A 14,064-nucleotide genomic window follows, 5' to 3' on the forward strand; every position below is an offset into this window, starting at 1 on the left:
TCTCGATCGTATGTACATTTTGGTTTTGTTCCTCTTTCTCCTTGGCTCCTCTTAAACTTTCCTCTTCTCATCCAGCTGTAATGTCATTTTCTTTCAGAGGTGCTGCAGGGTTTGAGGTATCCTGGGCTCTGTAACTCATTTGATGATGGCTCTGTTATGCTGCCACTGTGATCTGATATATCAACTCTCCCAGTGTTTACTTTCTCTCACCAGACCTGCTCCACCTTTCTTCTGCCCAAAACTATCCCTCCACAGGGTTTGTAATTTAATGTACATTTTGCCCAGCAGCTTCTACCAGAGGCCCAGCTTGGTTAGACTTCACTCATTGTCACACTGTCACTGTCTAAAAATAAGGGGTAACAAATCTCCTGAAGAGATAATAAAAATAAATATTGTCTTATCCGTGGATCCAATCTTTGAATCATAATCAATATCTTAAAAAAGTGCATTGTGATAAAATATTGTGAAGAGCATTATACAGTGTTCTCCAGTGTCGTATGGTACATTATACAATTCACAGCCTATATTTCATAAATTTATCAGTTTATTGTGTTGACAGAGCTGCCAGAAGCCAATTCTACTCAGTATAATAAAGTCTTTCCTTTTCTGCTCAACATATTTTAAATATTAAACAAGTTTAGTACACTTCAGATGTTACCTTCTACCTGCCTTTGAATCTTGTTGGAGTTGCTTAGCTGCAAAGCACAAAGTGACACTCTTGTGGGTCACTGTGAATAGAGAAGTGAGACACTCAGGAGCAAACATGTCACTGATTACATTGGAAAAAAGCTGGTAATTTAAACCAGTGTCAGTCTAGAAATGATTAACCTGATGGTAGAATCCTTTAGGGGGAGGAAAACCTGTTCTACCAGGGAGGCTCTACTGGGAGCTGATCATAAAACTCATTTCAGAAAGTTATTTTAAGTTAGTGATAGAGGAGCTGAGCAGGGATGAGTGAATCTCCCCATCCAAGGTGGTCTGTGTATCTGTGTCTTCACAACCATTTCCCATGATATAACAACATGGGCCACTGGGCCTCTTTTGCTTCCCACCAGCAGCTCTGTTCTGGGGCTCTGCTGGCATGGACAGCTGTGGAGATTCCATTTTCTGGAAATATTGAGGGATTTGGGATGAAAATAAGGCAAAAATCTGGTTCCAAAAAAGTGCCTAAACTCACATGTGTATACATAAATATAAAATATGAAATAACAAAAATAATATAAAATATAATATAACATATAAAAATTAAAATATAATATAACATATAAAAAATATATGTGCATATGCACATATGTAATATATGTGTGTATGTATATTATGGATATTTGTAGATTGTATAATACCAACGGTATAAAATATAATATTGATACACACACACATATACATGCAGTGGGTATTCCTTTCCACCCAAAGATTTATGTTTTCAGAAGATGTTATTTACAGGGAACCCCCTCAGCAGTGCAGGGTGGAGTAAGTAAGATCTGTCTGGAGCAGATAATTGCTCTGCCATAAGCAATGGCTCTGGCCCCCGTCCAGCAAACATATATATATGGGTGGGCAAAAGGGTCACTGCTTCACATATGTGATAATTCCGGGGGGTGTCTCATAATTCAGTTCATTGCTGCACTTGTATGCATGCAATCCCTCTGCAGACGCAGCTTTTCTTTCTTTTGGGGTATATTTTTTATATCCGCAAAGACAACCAGGAAGAAAAAAAATGTTGCATTAAAATTAGAATGGAGAGTCGACTGCTGAATCGGGGGAGTTTTTCCCGTGGTTTTTTTGTTGTTGTTGTTGTTGTTTTTAAAGCCTAATTCACCTTAAGGAATCTCAAAACCAGCCACAAGGGAAAGATCTGTGAATTTTTGTAATGGAAAGCGGTAGCCTCTAGGGCCCAGAGGATATGCAGAGAGGCATTTTCTCTTGCTGGTGCAGCTGAGAGCGAGCGAGCGAGCGAGAGCGAGACCTGGAAATGAAAGTAAAGAGATCAGGAGGCACATGGAGGGAGCTGCAGGGGCAGCCGATCCAGAAGCAGAATGCTGCCTTCTGTAATTAAATAGCACTTACTATTATTATTACTTCTAGTAATAATACATTAATAATATCTCTAGTAATACAATACCATTTATCAAGGAAAGTTTACACATAGTGTGGGGGGGAAAACCCGAGAAGAGGTGAGTCCTTTATTTTTATTTTGGGGGGATTATTTTTGTCTTAAACCAATTCTGTATGTGTGTGTGTTTGTGTATGTAGAAAGCGGCGTACTTGAGAAACAAGAAAATCTGGATGTTGCTTCATTAGAAAGTAAAGGTTTCAGACTGTAAATGCATAGATGAAACGTTGTGTAATTGCAAATTTAAAAAAAAAAGTGAGAAATAATACGAGTGAGATTTCGAAGCTAACCCCTCTTCCGCCGAAAATATGGGGTTTGCAAAAAAAAAAAAAATTGTCAGACATCCTAATCCCACCCCCTGGAAAAAAATGTGGTAGTAGTCTAAAATTGGATAGCTAGGGGAAAAGCCCCTGGGTTTATATGGAAAACTTAGTATTAATCGCGTTTGTGCCTGTTTGGGGTTTGTAGGTTCGAGATCTGTGTTCTGGTCTGTATTTAGGCTGCAGTTTCCCCCTCTTGTTTGGTACAAACCCCATGAAACCGCAGAGAAGCCCTTGTGGAATTGCTTTTTAGATCACCTTCCGTAGGGGCTTCTAAAGTTTATCAAATAAGAAGATTGTGTTTTGGTTTTGTTTGGGTTTTTTGTTTGTTTTTAATTCTTTAATGTTTCAGACAGTTTCCGGGTGGCAGGGGACGTTATGTGGTTTGGGTTCGGTTTGTGTTTTTTGGGGGTATTTTGGGGGTTTTTTTGTTGGTTTTTTTTTTTTTTTTCTCTTAAAGCCGCCTCCCAGACTTCTGGAGATGTGTGATTTTTATTTAAGCGGATGGGGGGGTGGGGAAGGAGAAAGAGTATGTTTTGTTTTGTTTTCCTTTTCCCGGGGAAGCCTGGGGGTCTCCTGCCGCGGGAGACCCCTGCCAGCGGGGCCGGGTTGGTGGGGATGCTGGGGTGCCGGCGTCCGGCAGAGCCGCGGGGGCGCGGAAGGCGCCGCCGGCCCCTCTCCTCCCAGGCCGGCCGAGGTGGCGCCTCTGTCAGTGGCGGCCTCTACGCAAGGCCGGGGATCGGCGGCCTAGTGCTGGCAGTGGGGGGAGGAGGCGAGCGCGCCATGCGTGTGGGAAACAGCCCCGGGACTTAGTTTTACAAATGAGGCAGAGGAGGGCGAGCTAGGTGGGCACGAAACCAAGTGGCCGAGGGACGGGCAGTGTCACCCCAACTCCCTCTCCTCGCTCCTTGGCTGTGCTGCGGTGGGGGCAGGAGGGAGGGTGGCCTGTGGTGCATGCGGGTGTTATTTGTGGAGCACAAGGCTGAAGGGAACAGAAAATGGGGGTGTCAGTGGCTGGGGTGGTCTCTTGAGGCTTTAGCTGCCACTGCCGTCCCCCTCCTGGGGAAACTTATGGTCACTGCTTTTATTTTCAGCGACGAGTGAGGGGGCTGTCACTACCTTGCTCTGCATTCACTGGGTGCAGTGAATATTGCTGGGTGAAGCTGGTGGCACCCCGATGACCCCAGTGGTGTTGCACAGCAGCAGTGGCACTAGTGGGGTGCTGGGATGTGAGACGGCAGCCATGGAAGTACCTTGGGATGGCTGGTGTAAGGCCTGGTGGGCACAATGTGATGGTGGGGAATCCAAGAGCTGTTGGCTGTGAGAAGCACTCAAACCCAGGGAGTGGGGCATGGTAGAAAGCAGATGCAGGAGTGAGCAAGAGCCCAATTTTGTAATGGGCTTTGCAGGTTGTCCTTTGCTTGACATGTGCCCAGGTACCTATTCTGCTGCACCACTGAGATGGCCAAACTGCAGCCAGTGAAAAACTCCCATGTTGCAGACCAGTGCATCCTGGAGCCTTTTTCCTTTGAAGCTCCAGTCTCAGTTCTACAACCTGCTGCTTACATTTCAGTGTATTTATTTCTGGCTGATATGTTACAGTCAAAGCCTGGAAGTCAGGCAAGTGTGAACTCATTGTCATCCCATAAATATAGTATGAAAAACTTTGCCCAAATTCAGCTCTGGCAGGGTTATGAACACCTGTGTCCTTGATAAGGTAAATACAAATCTTTCTGTTCATCTCATAGTGTCCCTACCGATCTGCCTATCTAGAGCATATCTACCCAGTTTGTGATTCAGGCACCCAGTTTATTGGCTCATGCTTTCTTCTGAAGACAAGAAAACCATTTTGCCTGTCTGCAGCATTTTATTTCTGTCTGGCAAATAGTTTGTAACTCATTGACAAACTGTGAATAAAGTTCTCTCTAGATGCTGGACCAGAGAGGATAAATGTCTCCAGACTGAAAGGATAAGAGCTTTGTAGTGGGGATATAAATACTCTGGATTTGAATTCTGCTGGTGATTTGAGTAGACAAATCTGGACAGACAGATTTGGGGGGGGGAAAGGACTCTTAGACACAATGCTTCATGAAATATTTTCTGCTGTGTTTCTAAAAATATTTAAAAGAGAGAGGAAACAAAAGCTAAACAGGCTCTGTGCTTAAAATTAATTAGGCAGTAGCTGTGGTATGGTGTGCAGCAGAACTGAAGTGTTGCACATATGGATGGCTTGCTGCATGTTGGATTTGCCGGTGTAACGAGTGTGCAGCTTGGTCCGAGGGTTGAATGAAGCAGGCAGAGAGGCTGGAATGATGAGGGGAGACATAAGCGACTGAGTTTGCTGTGGTGGCGAAGGAAGTGTGAATAGCAAAACAAGGAGTCTGAATGGCAGCCTTCAGCAGTATTTGGGGCAGGCAGGACAGGGGAGGGGTCTGCCAAGCATGAAGGAGGGTGCTGGTGTGAAGTCACATTGAAAGGGAAAAGTAGTTTTTCCTGAGAGGTGTGCAAAAAGTTGTTGGGGCAGCAGCATGTGGTGTGCATTTTGAGGTGTTGCCATGAGGAGATGAGTCTTATGTGAGAAGTCATGGCATAAGCCTGAATGTATGACAGAACTTCAGCAGAGGAAGCTGGTCATCCACTTGCAAGGAGAGAGGAATGTGGGGCAGTATCAGAGAGCAACAGTCTAGAGGGGAGATCAGGCCTGTGGTTTATGTCTAAAGAAGGCAATGGAGGGTTTTGGGTTGAAGAACACTTACTGTTGAAGATGAGGGTAGGACTGCAGAGAGTAAACAGCATGCAGTAAACACAGAGGGTTGTTTTTTATGAGAGTTTTGTAGCAAGGATCAAACTGTAGCCGTGTATTGCGGGACTTACAGAGATGCGATAGGTTGGTCAGCCATCCACAGGAAGGAAGGATGGAGTTGTTCATGCTTGATGCAGTGGCAGTGGTAGTGAGGAGAGAAAAAACAGAAGGAGAGCTCTGGGATGCAAGAAGTGTTGGGTAACTCTAGAAAGGAGACGTTCTGGAGCCATTCCCTGTAGTGCTTTGGCTGCACTCCAGGTTTGGGTCAGTAGTGTTTGAATGCCCTGCTCTGTGGGCAAGCAACAGTAATCAGTTCTCATTGTAACACATGCCCACATCCTGCTGTGTGGGATGTTTTAGCAGTGGGGTCAGGGTAGCCGTGAGAACAGGTACTGATCTCTTCTTCGCTTCTTGTAGAGTGTTTTAAAAGCTGAGCTCGGGAACAGAAGTAGACTGTGAGTATCAGAAGCTTATCCAGGTGGCGATTTGTTTTGTGGATATACACAATTGTAAAGGTGTGCCACAGCATTTTGGAATGCAGCCGTTGACTTTGTGATGACCAGCCAGTGTTCAACTGCTCTCCCCACAGTCACCAATAATGTCCCTTTTCATCAGATCTGTGGGCTGCTGCTTCACTTCTCTGACTTTTGTTCTCTCCAGCATGGCTCATGGCTCAGGGAGCAGCAAGAGCAGGGCTGCTCCTCCATGGAAGGACAAGTGAGTAGCCAAAGGTGATGACAGTCACCAGCAAAGCTGTCACTCACTAGGGTACAGTCCCATCATATCTGAACAGTGCAGTCAGAACTAGATGCCGGTAGCAATGGTCCATCAACAGTCCCAAAGGAGATGAGACTGTGAATCGGGTCCAGCGTCCAACAGTGAGTCCAGCAGTAGGAGATGGAGTGGGGATATAAATACTTTGGATTTCAATTCTGCTGACAATTTGAGTCTGGACAGACAGATTTGGTGGGCGGGAAAAAAAGGGCTCTTAGACACAATGCTTCATGAAATGTACCATAGACAGGACCATAGACAAGCTGTCTGTGGTGCAGGTCATAGGTTTGTCCTAGAGGTAGGACTGAGGAGAGGTTCACCCACAGTATAGCTCAGACAAGGCAGTATACGTGGACCTCAGATGAAATGGAGCTCCTAGACCACGAACAGAGGATGCAATAGGTGGGAGTCTAAAGTGGGGCTATTTGGAGCACTTCAAGCCTTTCAGGGACCTATTCAGGGACCAGACAGCTGGAAATCCCTCCTTCCTCCCCGTGCTTTCCCCATGAGCCTTTGTGAAGGTCCACTTGACTCTTTTGCCTCATCTTCTCCCCCTTCCAGTTTGTCTCTTGTCATTTCCCGTGGTGACTTTACCCGCTTTTGTCTCTGATGGCCTTTGAGGTTCTTCTACAGTGCTCTGGGTTTGCTCTGTCCTCTTCTGTGTATTTCACTGCTGTCTATGTGGAAATGGTTCCTACTGCTGCTCTTCCTCTTGTCTGTTCTCTCTTACTTTATCTGTTTTTGCAGAATCTCATAGAAGGAGAAATATCAAATGAATTGCCTCTGTCTTTTTTTCTACCCCTCAAGCCTGTCTGCCTGTAGCATTAGTGATCATATTAACCCCACAATCTCCTTGTTAAATTTCCTTGTTTCTTCCTGATTGCTCGTGATCCAGGGTATTTATAAATCATTCCAGGCCTTCTGTTGGTGTTGTACTGAAGTATACCAGCTCTTCTCCATCACTTCTGTTGAAAGCCTTTGTAGAGATGCTGATCATAACTCACCTTGTCAGTTGGCTTTCCTTTTCTTCCTGTGCTGCCCATCCTGTTCCAAATGCAGCTGCTTAAAATCTTCTACCTGCTGCTCGAACCAGATTGCTCCCAAATGTAATGTCTGATGACTTACAAACTGCACAGTGTCACTTTCAAGCTCTTGCTTCCTTCTGCTGCCACTTTTTTCTGGGCTTTCTTTCACTCCTGCCTTTCCCCCTTCCCCCAACTCTCCTTCTTCGTAAAGGGCAGGTATCAATTCTACATTTTGTGTGGCACAGAGAACAATCAATAAGGGCTTGCTGAGTTGTCAGGATTGATTTTTATGTACCTTAAAGGCCTCTTCACCCCATTCCAGACTGAATGTGCCATAGATACCGCAGGATATCTTAGAATGATAGGGATGGTGGGTGAAGGGAATTAAGGGAACTAGGTGATAATGTTCTCCAAGTTGTTGTAGTGTAGAGTTAGAGAAATTAGTTTTTACCATGATCTCTTCAGAGGCAATCCCATGCTGAGAAGGCACAGTGTCTTCATCTGCACCTTATCTCAGTGTTTCTGTGCTTGCTGCTTTTGTCCCCAAGTTCCTGTTCCTCAAATGCTGAGCATTTGTGGTCGCAGCTGGTTGATGTGAAATTTGCTGTCACTAGCAACTCTATTTTGGCACAAAGTGCCATCTTTTCTTGCCTTTGTTATTCTTTTCTTGTGTGACAGACCTGTGTACCTTAGAGAAAGGCCAGGGAGGAGCCATTCCAAAATTTGCTTCCAAACTGCAAGGGATGAAGCTCATGTATCTAATGATGTGATTCAAGCCTGGTTTAGGTGAGAAAAAGGTCATAACTCCAAAATGGCTCCATCATACTACTTATTCGTCTGTGCTTGCAGAGATCAGACTGGATTTGGTCAAAACCAGAAAAGTTACTGTGCCCATAGTTGTCTCTAAGTGTGGATAACTCTCTCTTGAGCCTTCCTGAGGCACTGCCCACCCCAACTTTAAAACTCTGCAGGGTGGGGCTCTTTCCCTCTCCAAAAGAGTATTCCCTAGTCTGTACTGCTCTAGCCTGCTGATTTTCAGCATGAAATCCTCATTGCATAGATTCAATGCTGCCCTTTTATGTGGACCATGGCAAGCAATTCCATCTTCTTCCTTTGTCTCTCTTTGTTATGTTCCTCCATACACCTTATGTAGATTACTTATTTCGTATGCTGTGAAGAAAACCAGTTTAAATCTGTTCCAGGTAAATACTGGTCAGAGTTGCTTACATGGGAGGGTCTCAGCACAAATTCCTGGAATGACTGCCACTGCAGAGAAAATGTTGTTGGGGTTTTTTTCTTTTTCCTAGAAGGCAATCATGATAACAGTTGGTTCCCATTGCTTTATGTACTGGCAGCCTAAGTAGAGAGCTCAAATTAAAGTAATTCCTCTTTGCCCATGTATCCTATCAGAGCCATGTGAGAAAAAGCAGATACTTGGTAGTGAGCTGCTTGCTGTTCTGTATCTGTAGTGTGGATAAATCACGGGCTTTGGTGTTCAGGGCATCTGCTCTGGAACATTTTGTTAGTAGTAAATTCAGGCACAAACAAAATACTGTGCTGTTTAATTGCCAACAAGACCTAAAATGACTCATTTTGTGTTGTTTCTTTTTCTTCTTCCTCCACAGCAAGTATAATGGAGAGACAGAAGAGAAAACAAGAAATAGAGAAAGGACTTCAGTTCATTCAGTAAGTGGACAACCTCAATGTTCCCTGTGGATTTGGAGGCAGTTGTCTTTCTATTGAGGATTGCAGGAACTGAGTTCTTCCTATTCACTGCTTTGGGGTTTCTGCATGGGAAAGAGATACTGTCCTGAGGATTTTTGCTGTGATTTTTCAGGGTGCTTCTTGTCCTGCCAGCTCCCTAAGCTTTAAATTCTGTCATTTTAATTTCCTTGGGTTTTACCCTCCATTACATTTCCAGGATGATTTTTATAGTCAGCATAATGCTAATAGTACTTGGACCTTCTACTTCATCTTCAGCATGAAGATCTCCAAGTGCTCTCTCAACAAGGTTATCCCACCTTTCTTAGGAAGAGAGATAGTGTTTCAATTCTGTAGGTGGGGAAAGCAAGGGTTAGGTACCCCATACGGTGCCTATGGGAGAAACAGATTTCCTGGGCTCCTTTACAGTTGCCAGCCCGGTAGATGCCTCAGGTCGCTCTTCTATGAATATCATGTGGCCTTCTAGAGCTTAAAATGGTTGCTTATGTAATAGTTAAAAGTCCAAGTACTTCCTTATAAAATACAGTAGTATTTTTTCCCTCCAATGTTTGAGTTAGCAAGGGCCTCCAACTCAGGTCCAGGTTCCATGGTGAGTAATGAGATTGATTTGGGTTCTTCTTAAGACTGCTTTGCATCCTGCAATTAGTGTGGCTGAAGTCTGTGCCTCTACAGCAGGAAAAACCCCCACATCTTCCATGTTAGATATTTATATCCTGTGGTGTGGCCATGATATTTTCACCCCAGTCTGAGACTAAATGGGGCTGATAACTCAGTTTCAGAGAGGCAATTGTGAGGTTTATTTTGGTAGCATTTACAAAAATGCACAAGATTCTTAGGAAGAAAATAATTTAGAAATTTGAGGTGTTGTTCATGCATCTGGGGTGTATCTTGAACTCTGAACCAGGGGCAGTGCTGTTTGTTGGTTTGTTTTGGTGCAAAAGAGATAGCCCAAGTTTATAAGCAGCATGAATGTTTCTTACAAAGCCATGACATTTCCTGTACTTAATTTTAAGGAGTAGATGGTGATCAGATAAAATCTAAAAAAAGTTTATTCTGTAACCAGTAAGACCATGTATGCACTGCAGGTGAGAAAGGCTATGAAAGGTGCTAAGGATTCCTCTAGAGCCTATTGATTTCTCCTTGAAGAGGGAAAATAAATATATGGGGACCAAGCCTGAATTACTTGGATGGTCCAATTTGAAGAACAGAACCTTTCTCCTAAGTCTCAGTGCTGTTGTGGGGTAGGTGTTACCCACACAAGCACTGCCAGTTTTGTGGCACAGCCCTGGCCAACAGAGCTGGAGTTAAATAGCCTCCTAAACCTGCATTGTTTTCTCCCTTCCTTTTGTGGGGTAGACCCAAAGGCATGTGGCTAAGTTAAGGCAGAGGAAAATGATTGCATGTATCACTGTATGTCTCTGGTTTCACAAAGGATTTGAGGAGGTCTTGGAGTGCCAATCTGGTTCCTCTCATTACAGCCAGATGCACATAAAATACACTTGTATTCTTCTTGACAATCTCTCACATGACTTGTCAAAGATGTGGTTTCTTAGGTGATTGAAGACACGTTACAGACACATTGCACAGAAAATAGCTGAGAATAAGATTCCTCTAGTTTCAAGTCCCTTTGAGACCTGACCAACACTTGACACCACTGTGACCGTTACTGAGCATAATGGTCTAATGCTCCCCAACTGTGTTCTCTTTGCCTCAGCTGCCTTTTCAGTGATAAAATGTTCAGTAACTGAGATCATCAACACAGGACCAGAAAGATGATTCCTTCATGAGACAAAAGCCCTTGTTTGCATGAATGCCTGTTTCATGAGTATTTTCTCTTCTTTTTTTTCAGGTCCACATTACCCCTAAGTCAAGAAGATTATGAGGTAATGGAGAATCTGTTTACTGAGGTTGGGAGCCCTCTGGATAGCAAGATCTGTTCTGTTGCACAGCCATTAGTTTACATACCAAAAGTGAGGAACGTGGGATGGTCTGTCACAATTTGTCTGTGACTTAAAGTTTTAAGGTTCTGACAATGACAACTTTCAGGGAAAGGAGAAGACACTTGAGTGTTCAAGAAGAATGGGGACTTGACTGGATCATTCTGCTCTACCAAAAAGATTGATGTTTTACTTGAGGGTGGGAAGGCAAGAGCATCTTAGTGGGCAAGAAGTTTGCTAAAACATATGGAAAGGAACGGGAAATTGGGAAGTCTCTCCTGTCTCTGAATATCCACTTGTCTACTTGTTCTCTCCCTGCTGCCCAGGCCTTTTTGCAGAAGCTGGTGAGAAACTTGTTTGCAGAGGGCAATGATTTGTTTCGAGAGAAGGATTTCAAGCTTTCACTGGTACAATATGTAGAAGGGCTGAATGTGGCAGATTATGCAGCCTCTGACGAGGTGACCATCCCAAAGGAACTTCTCTGCAAACTACATGTCAACCGAGCTGCCTGCTACTTTGCCATGGTGAGTGCCTTCCCAAGTAATCCTCAGGAGCCAGGGAGGACATCACAGTTGCAGTGCTGTGCAGTTGGAAAAGATGTCAGGAGGGATTTCAGTTGTTTTTGTCCACTCCCTGGTCGAACACTGGAGGAGATGACGACACACAGAAAACGCTGATATCACCCCACTATTGCACTGTGTCTTGCGAGACCAGAGGAAGGATGTGATGGAGATGGGGTCAGGCCTAAGGTACTGACAGTGCAGTTCTGGTCCACACTGGTGAGGAGTTAGTACAATCCAGTATCTTCCAGTGCTGAGCAAGCATTTCTCTGGAACACTGTTTGAGTATTGCTCTGGAGGCTCCTGCCTCCTCAAGTAGGCACTGGAAGATAGTAAGAAGGCTTTGGGTCTTGAAAGAAATTTCAGCACACACATGGAGAAGATTCTGAAATACTCAGGCTCTAAAAGGCTTCCATTTTACTAAGACATATAACAGCTTTCCTTTATGGCACAACTCCAGAGCAGGTCCATCCTGTTCATAATGAGGCTATCCCCTGAAAATTTGCAAGTGGTCACATAATTAAAGACTGCCAAGTGTAACATGGCCAAGGTAGAGGGGGAGAGAAGACAAGGTTGCTCAAGCAGCCTTAGTTCTGTCATTCACTGACTTTGAAGTGTTTTGAGGTTTGCAGGATTTAACAAAATGTTCTGTTGATGTAGGTGTGTTTGTACACTGGTCGGTTCACGAGGTAATAAATATGTACTTCCAACTGCCATTTATATTCCTGTTTTCTGCTGAGAGATAGAACGTTTGTATTCACACACAAGGAGGAGTTAGTCTGCTGTGCCACATCTGACTCCAGGTGGTCTCCTCCATGCAGGGATTGTATGAGAAGGCACTGGAAGACAGCGAGAAGGCTTTAAGTCTTGACAAGGAGAACATACGAGCGCTATTCCGGAAAGCCCGCTCCTTAAATGAGCTTGGAAGACACAAAGAAGCATATGAGTGCAATAGCCGATGCTTGCTGTCCCTCCCACATGTAAGTTTTTGACATACAACTCAGCTTGAGTATTGTGGCTCACAACCTTCCTCTCTGCAACATGCTTAGCGTGAGGCCAGGGGACGGTGGAAGAAGAAGCTTGGCTGTTCCTGAGAGCATGCTTATGCTCAGAAATTCTGTCTCTCTGATTCAAAGATGTTTGTCCTCCCATGTTTCTTCAGTCCAAGTCACTTCTAAAGATAGTGCCAGCCAGAGACACCAGTTGGTGACAGCAGGTTCAGTGGCCTGTTTGTGAAGAGCAAAACCCTACCCTAACAAAATGTGAACTGAGGCCATAAGAATGTTTTAATTGGCTGCTTTTATATCTCTAATGGGAATGGCTAGGAGCATGGGACAAATGGGAATTGGAGCTTTGGAAGGAAAACATATAGTTTTCCTGTTTTGGATAAAAATGTCTCACGGTTTACTTACTGATTGCTAAGGCAAGCTGAAAAAGCTTTTTATTTCTTGAGGAACATGCAAAACTGTCCTTGACATCACATGTCATAGTTATTTTTATGTTCACAGGTGTGTAAATTTTTGCATGTGTAAATCTGCATATACTAGGACCTAAATATTTTCCTGATAATGCTTTTGTTGAGCATCGTCTTAGGCCAAATATTGAACAGGAAACCAGACTGATTACACAGGTTCTAGTAAGCACTGGTTAACTTTGCTAAATTTGGTTTTGATCCATCACTGTAATGCTATTATAAGAAAAATGCATCTACCTCCACACAAGAAGTTAACTTTCATTTATTACTGTGTTATAGAATCAGTCTTTGAAAGTCTTGTTAGCAGGTAGTAATTCCTTTTGTATAGTTTGTAAATTCTAGTTTCTTTGACTTGGCAGAACAGGGTGACCAAAACATATTGAAGGTATCATGTTTGGGGATGAAGAACTGTTTTTTAAACAAGCCCTTTTATTAACAAAAGCATCTAATGTATGTGTTTACATAAAGCCATGTCTGCCTATATTTCACATTGCAGTTGAGCCACTTAATTTAATTTAGTTTTTAACCATATTGTTATGATTACATAGCTCCCATTATTATCATTGCAATCATTGTGGTCTACAGACAGTTTATCAAACTTCTCTATGGCAGGAAAGTTCAGCCTAATAAACTCCATATTGAATGATCTGCATTCTCTATTCTAAACAATTCAATCTTGTAAATTAGCATACCCCATTGTCTTATTACCTGATTAACAGAAATCATAAACTTTCTCTGCATCAAAGACAAGTCATCATCTCACTCGTGTTTCCATTACCCTCTGGAGCACATGGATATTTCCATCTTGCATTGCTGTCATTGCTGAGAACTTTGTTGTCAAAACAGAGCCTGTCTTTAAACTTCACTGATGAAGGGTCTGCCACTCAGTTGGCTCACTGTCTAGCAGAGTTAACTTATTTCTGGGTGCAGATACTCAATGCTGCTAGTTTGCGGAAGTTCTCAGCATGGTGAAATTAATACTCCTCTGTGATATGCTTTTTTTTGTATGGTATGGGGTGTTTTAGAAGAGGAAATGGATGGGTTAGATTTTGTCTTCACTGAGTTCATTGAAGACGGTGACAACTCATGTTGAGGGTGTGGGGGAGTGCGTACAATCAAAAAATGGCACTCCAAATTGAAGGGAAAAGTTAGTGATAGTGTGGGCTGGAAGAACCAGAGGCTTGTCATATGTTGAAAGGGAAAGGACTGAACCTGCACAGAGAAGGAGATTGGAAAGACCAGCATGGCAAGTAGAGAGAAGATTGGAGACGAGGGAGGAAATGTTGGAATATAGAGGGATATCACAATAGGTTGGGCAGATACTTTTTTCTTCTTC

The 14,064-nt window shown here is 43.5% G+C and overlaps 1 protein-coding gene across 8 annotated transcripts in view; it reads left to right on the forward strand.

Annotated features, from left to right (window-relative positions):
* Positions 1-1,931: 1,931 nt before the first annotated feature.
* The window catches only part of ZC3H7B (zinc finger CCCH-type containing 7B), a 47,176-nt gene continuing 35,043 nt past the window's right edge, over positions 1,932-14,064 (forward strand). For 7 of the 8 annotated variants that reach the window (XM_064655200.1, XM_064655197.1, XM_064655199.1 and 4 more), the window contains exons 1-5: positions 2,035-2,174; positions 8,661-8,721; positions 10,607-10,640; positions 11,021-11,218; positions 12,076-12,234. In XM_064655200.1, coding sequence (XP_064511270.1) covers positions 8,669-8,721; positions 10,607-10,640; positions 11,021-11,218; positions 12,076-12,234 — 444 coding nt within the window. In that variant the 5' untranslated portion in view covers positions 2,035-2,174; positions 8,661-8,668. Of the gene's footprint in view, positions 2,175-8,660; positions 8,722-10,606; positions 10,641-11,020; positions 11,219-12,075; positions 12,235-14,064 lie in introns of all 8 variants that reach the window. The other variant, XM_064655201.1, reaches the window with a different exon arrangement.

Source organism: Pseudopipra pipra, chromosome 5, assembly GCF_036250125.1.
Source record: "Pseudopipra pipra isolate bDixPip1 chromosome 5, bDixPip1.hap1, whole genome shotgun sequence".
NCBI lineage: Eukaryota > Metazoa > Chordata > Aves > Passeriformes > Pipridae > Pseudopipra > Pseudopipra pipra.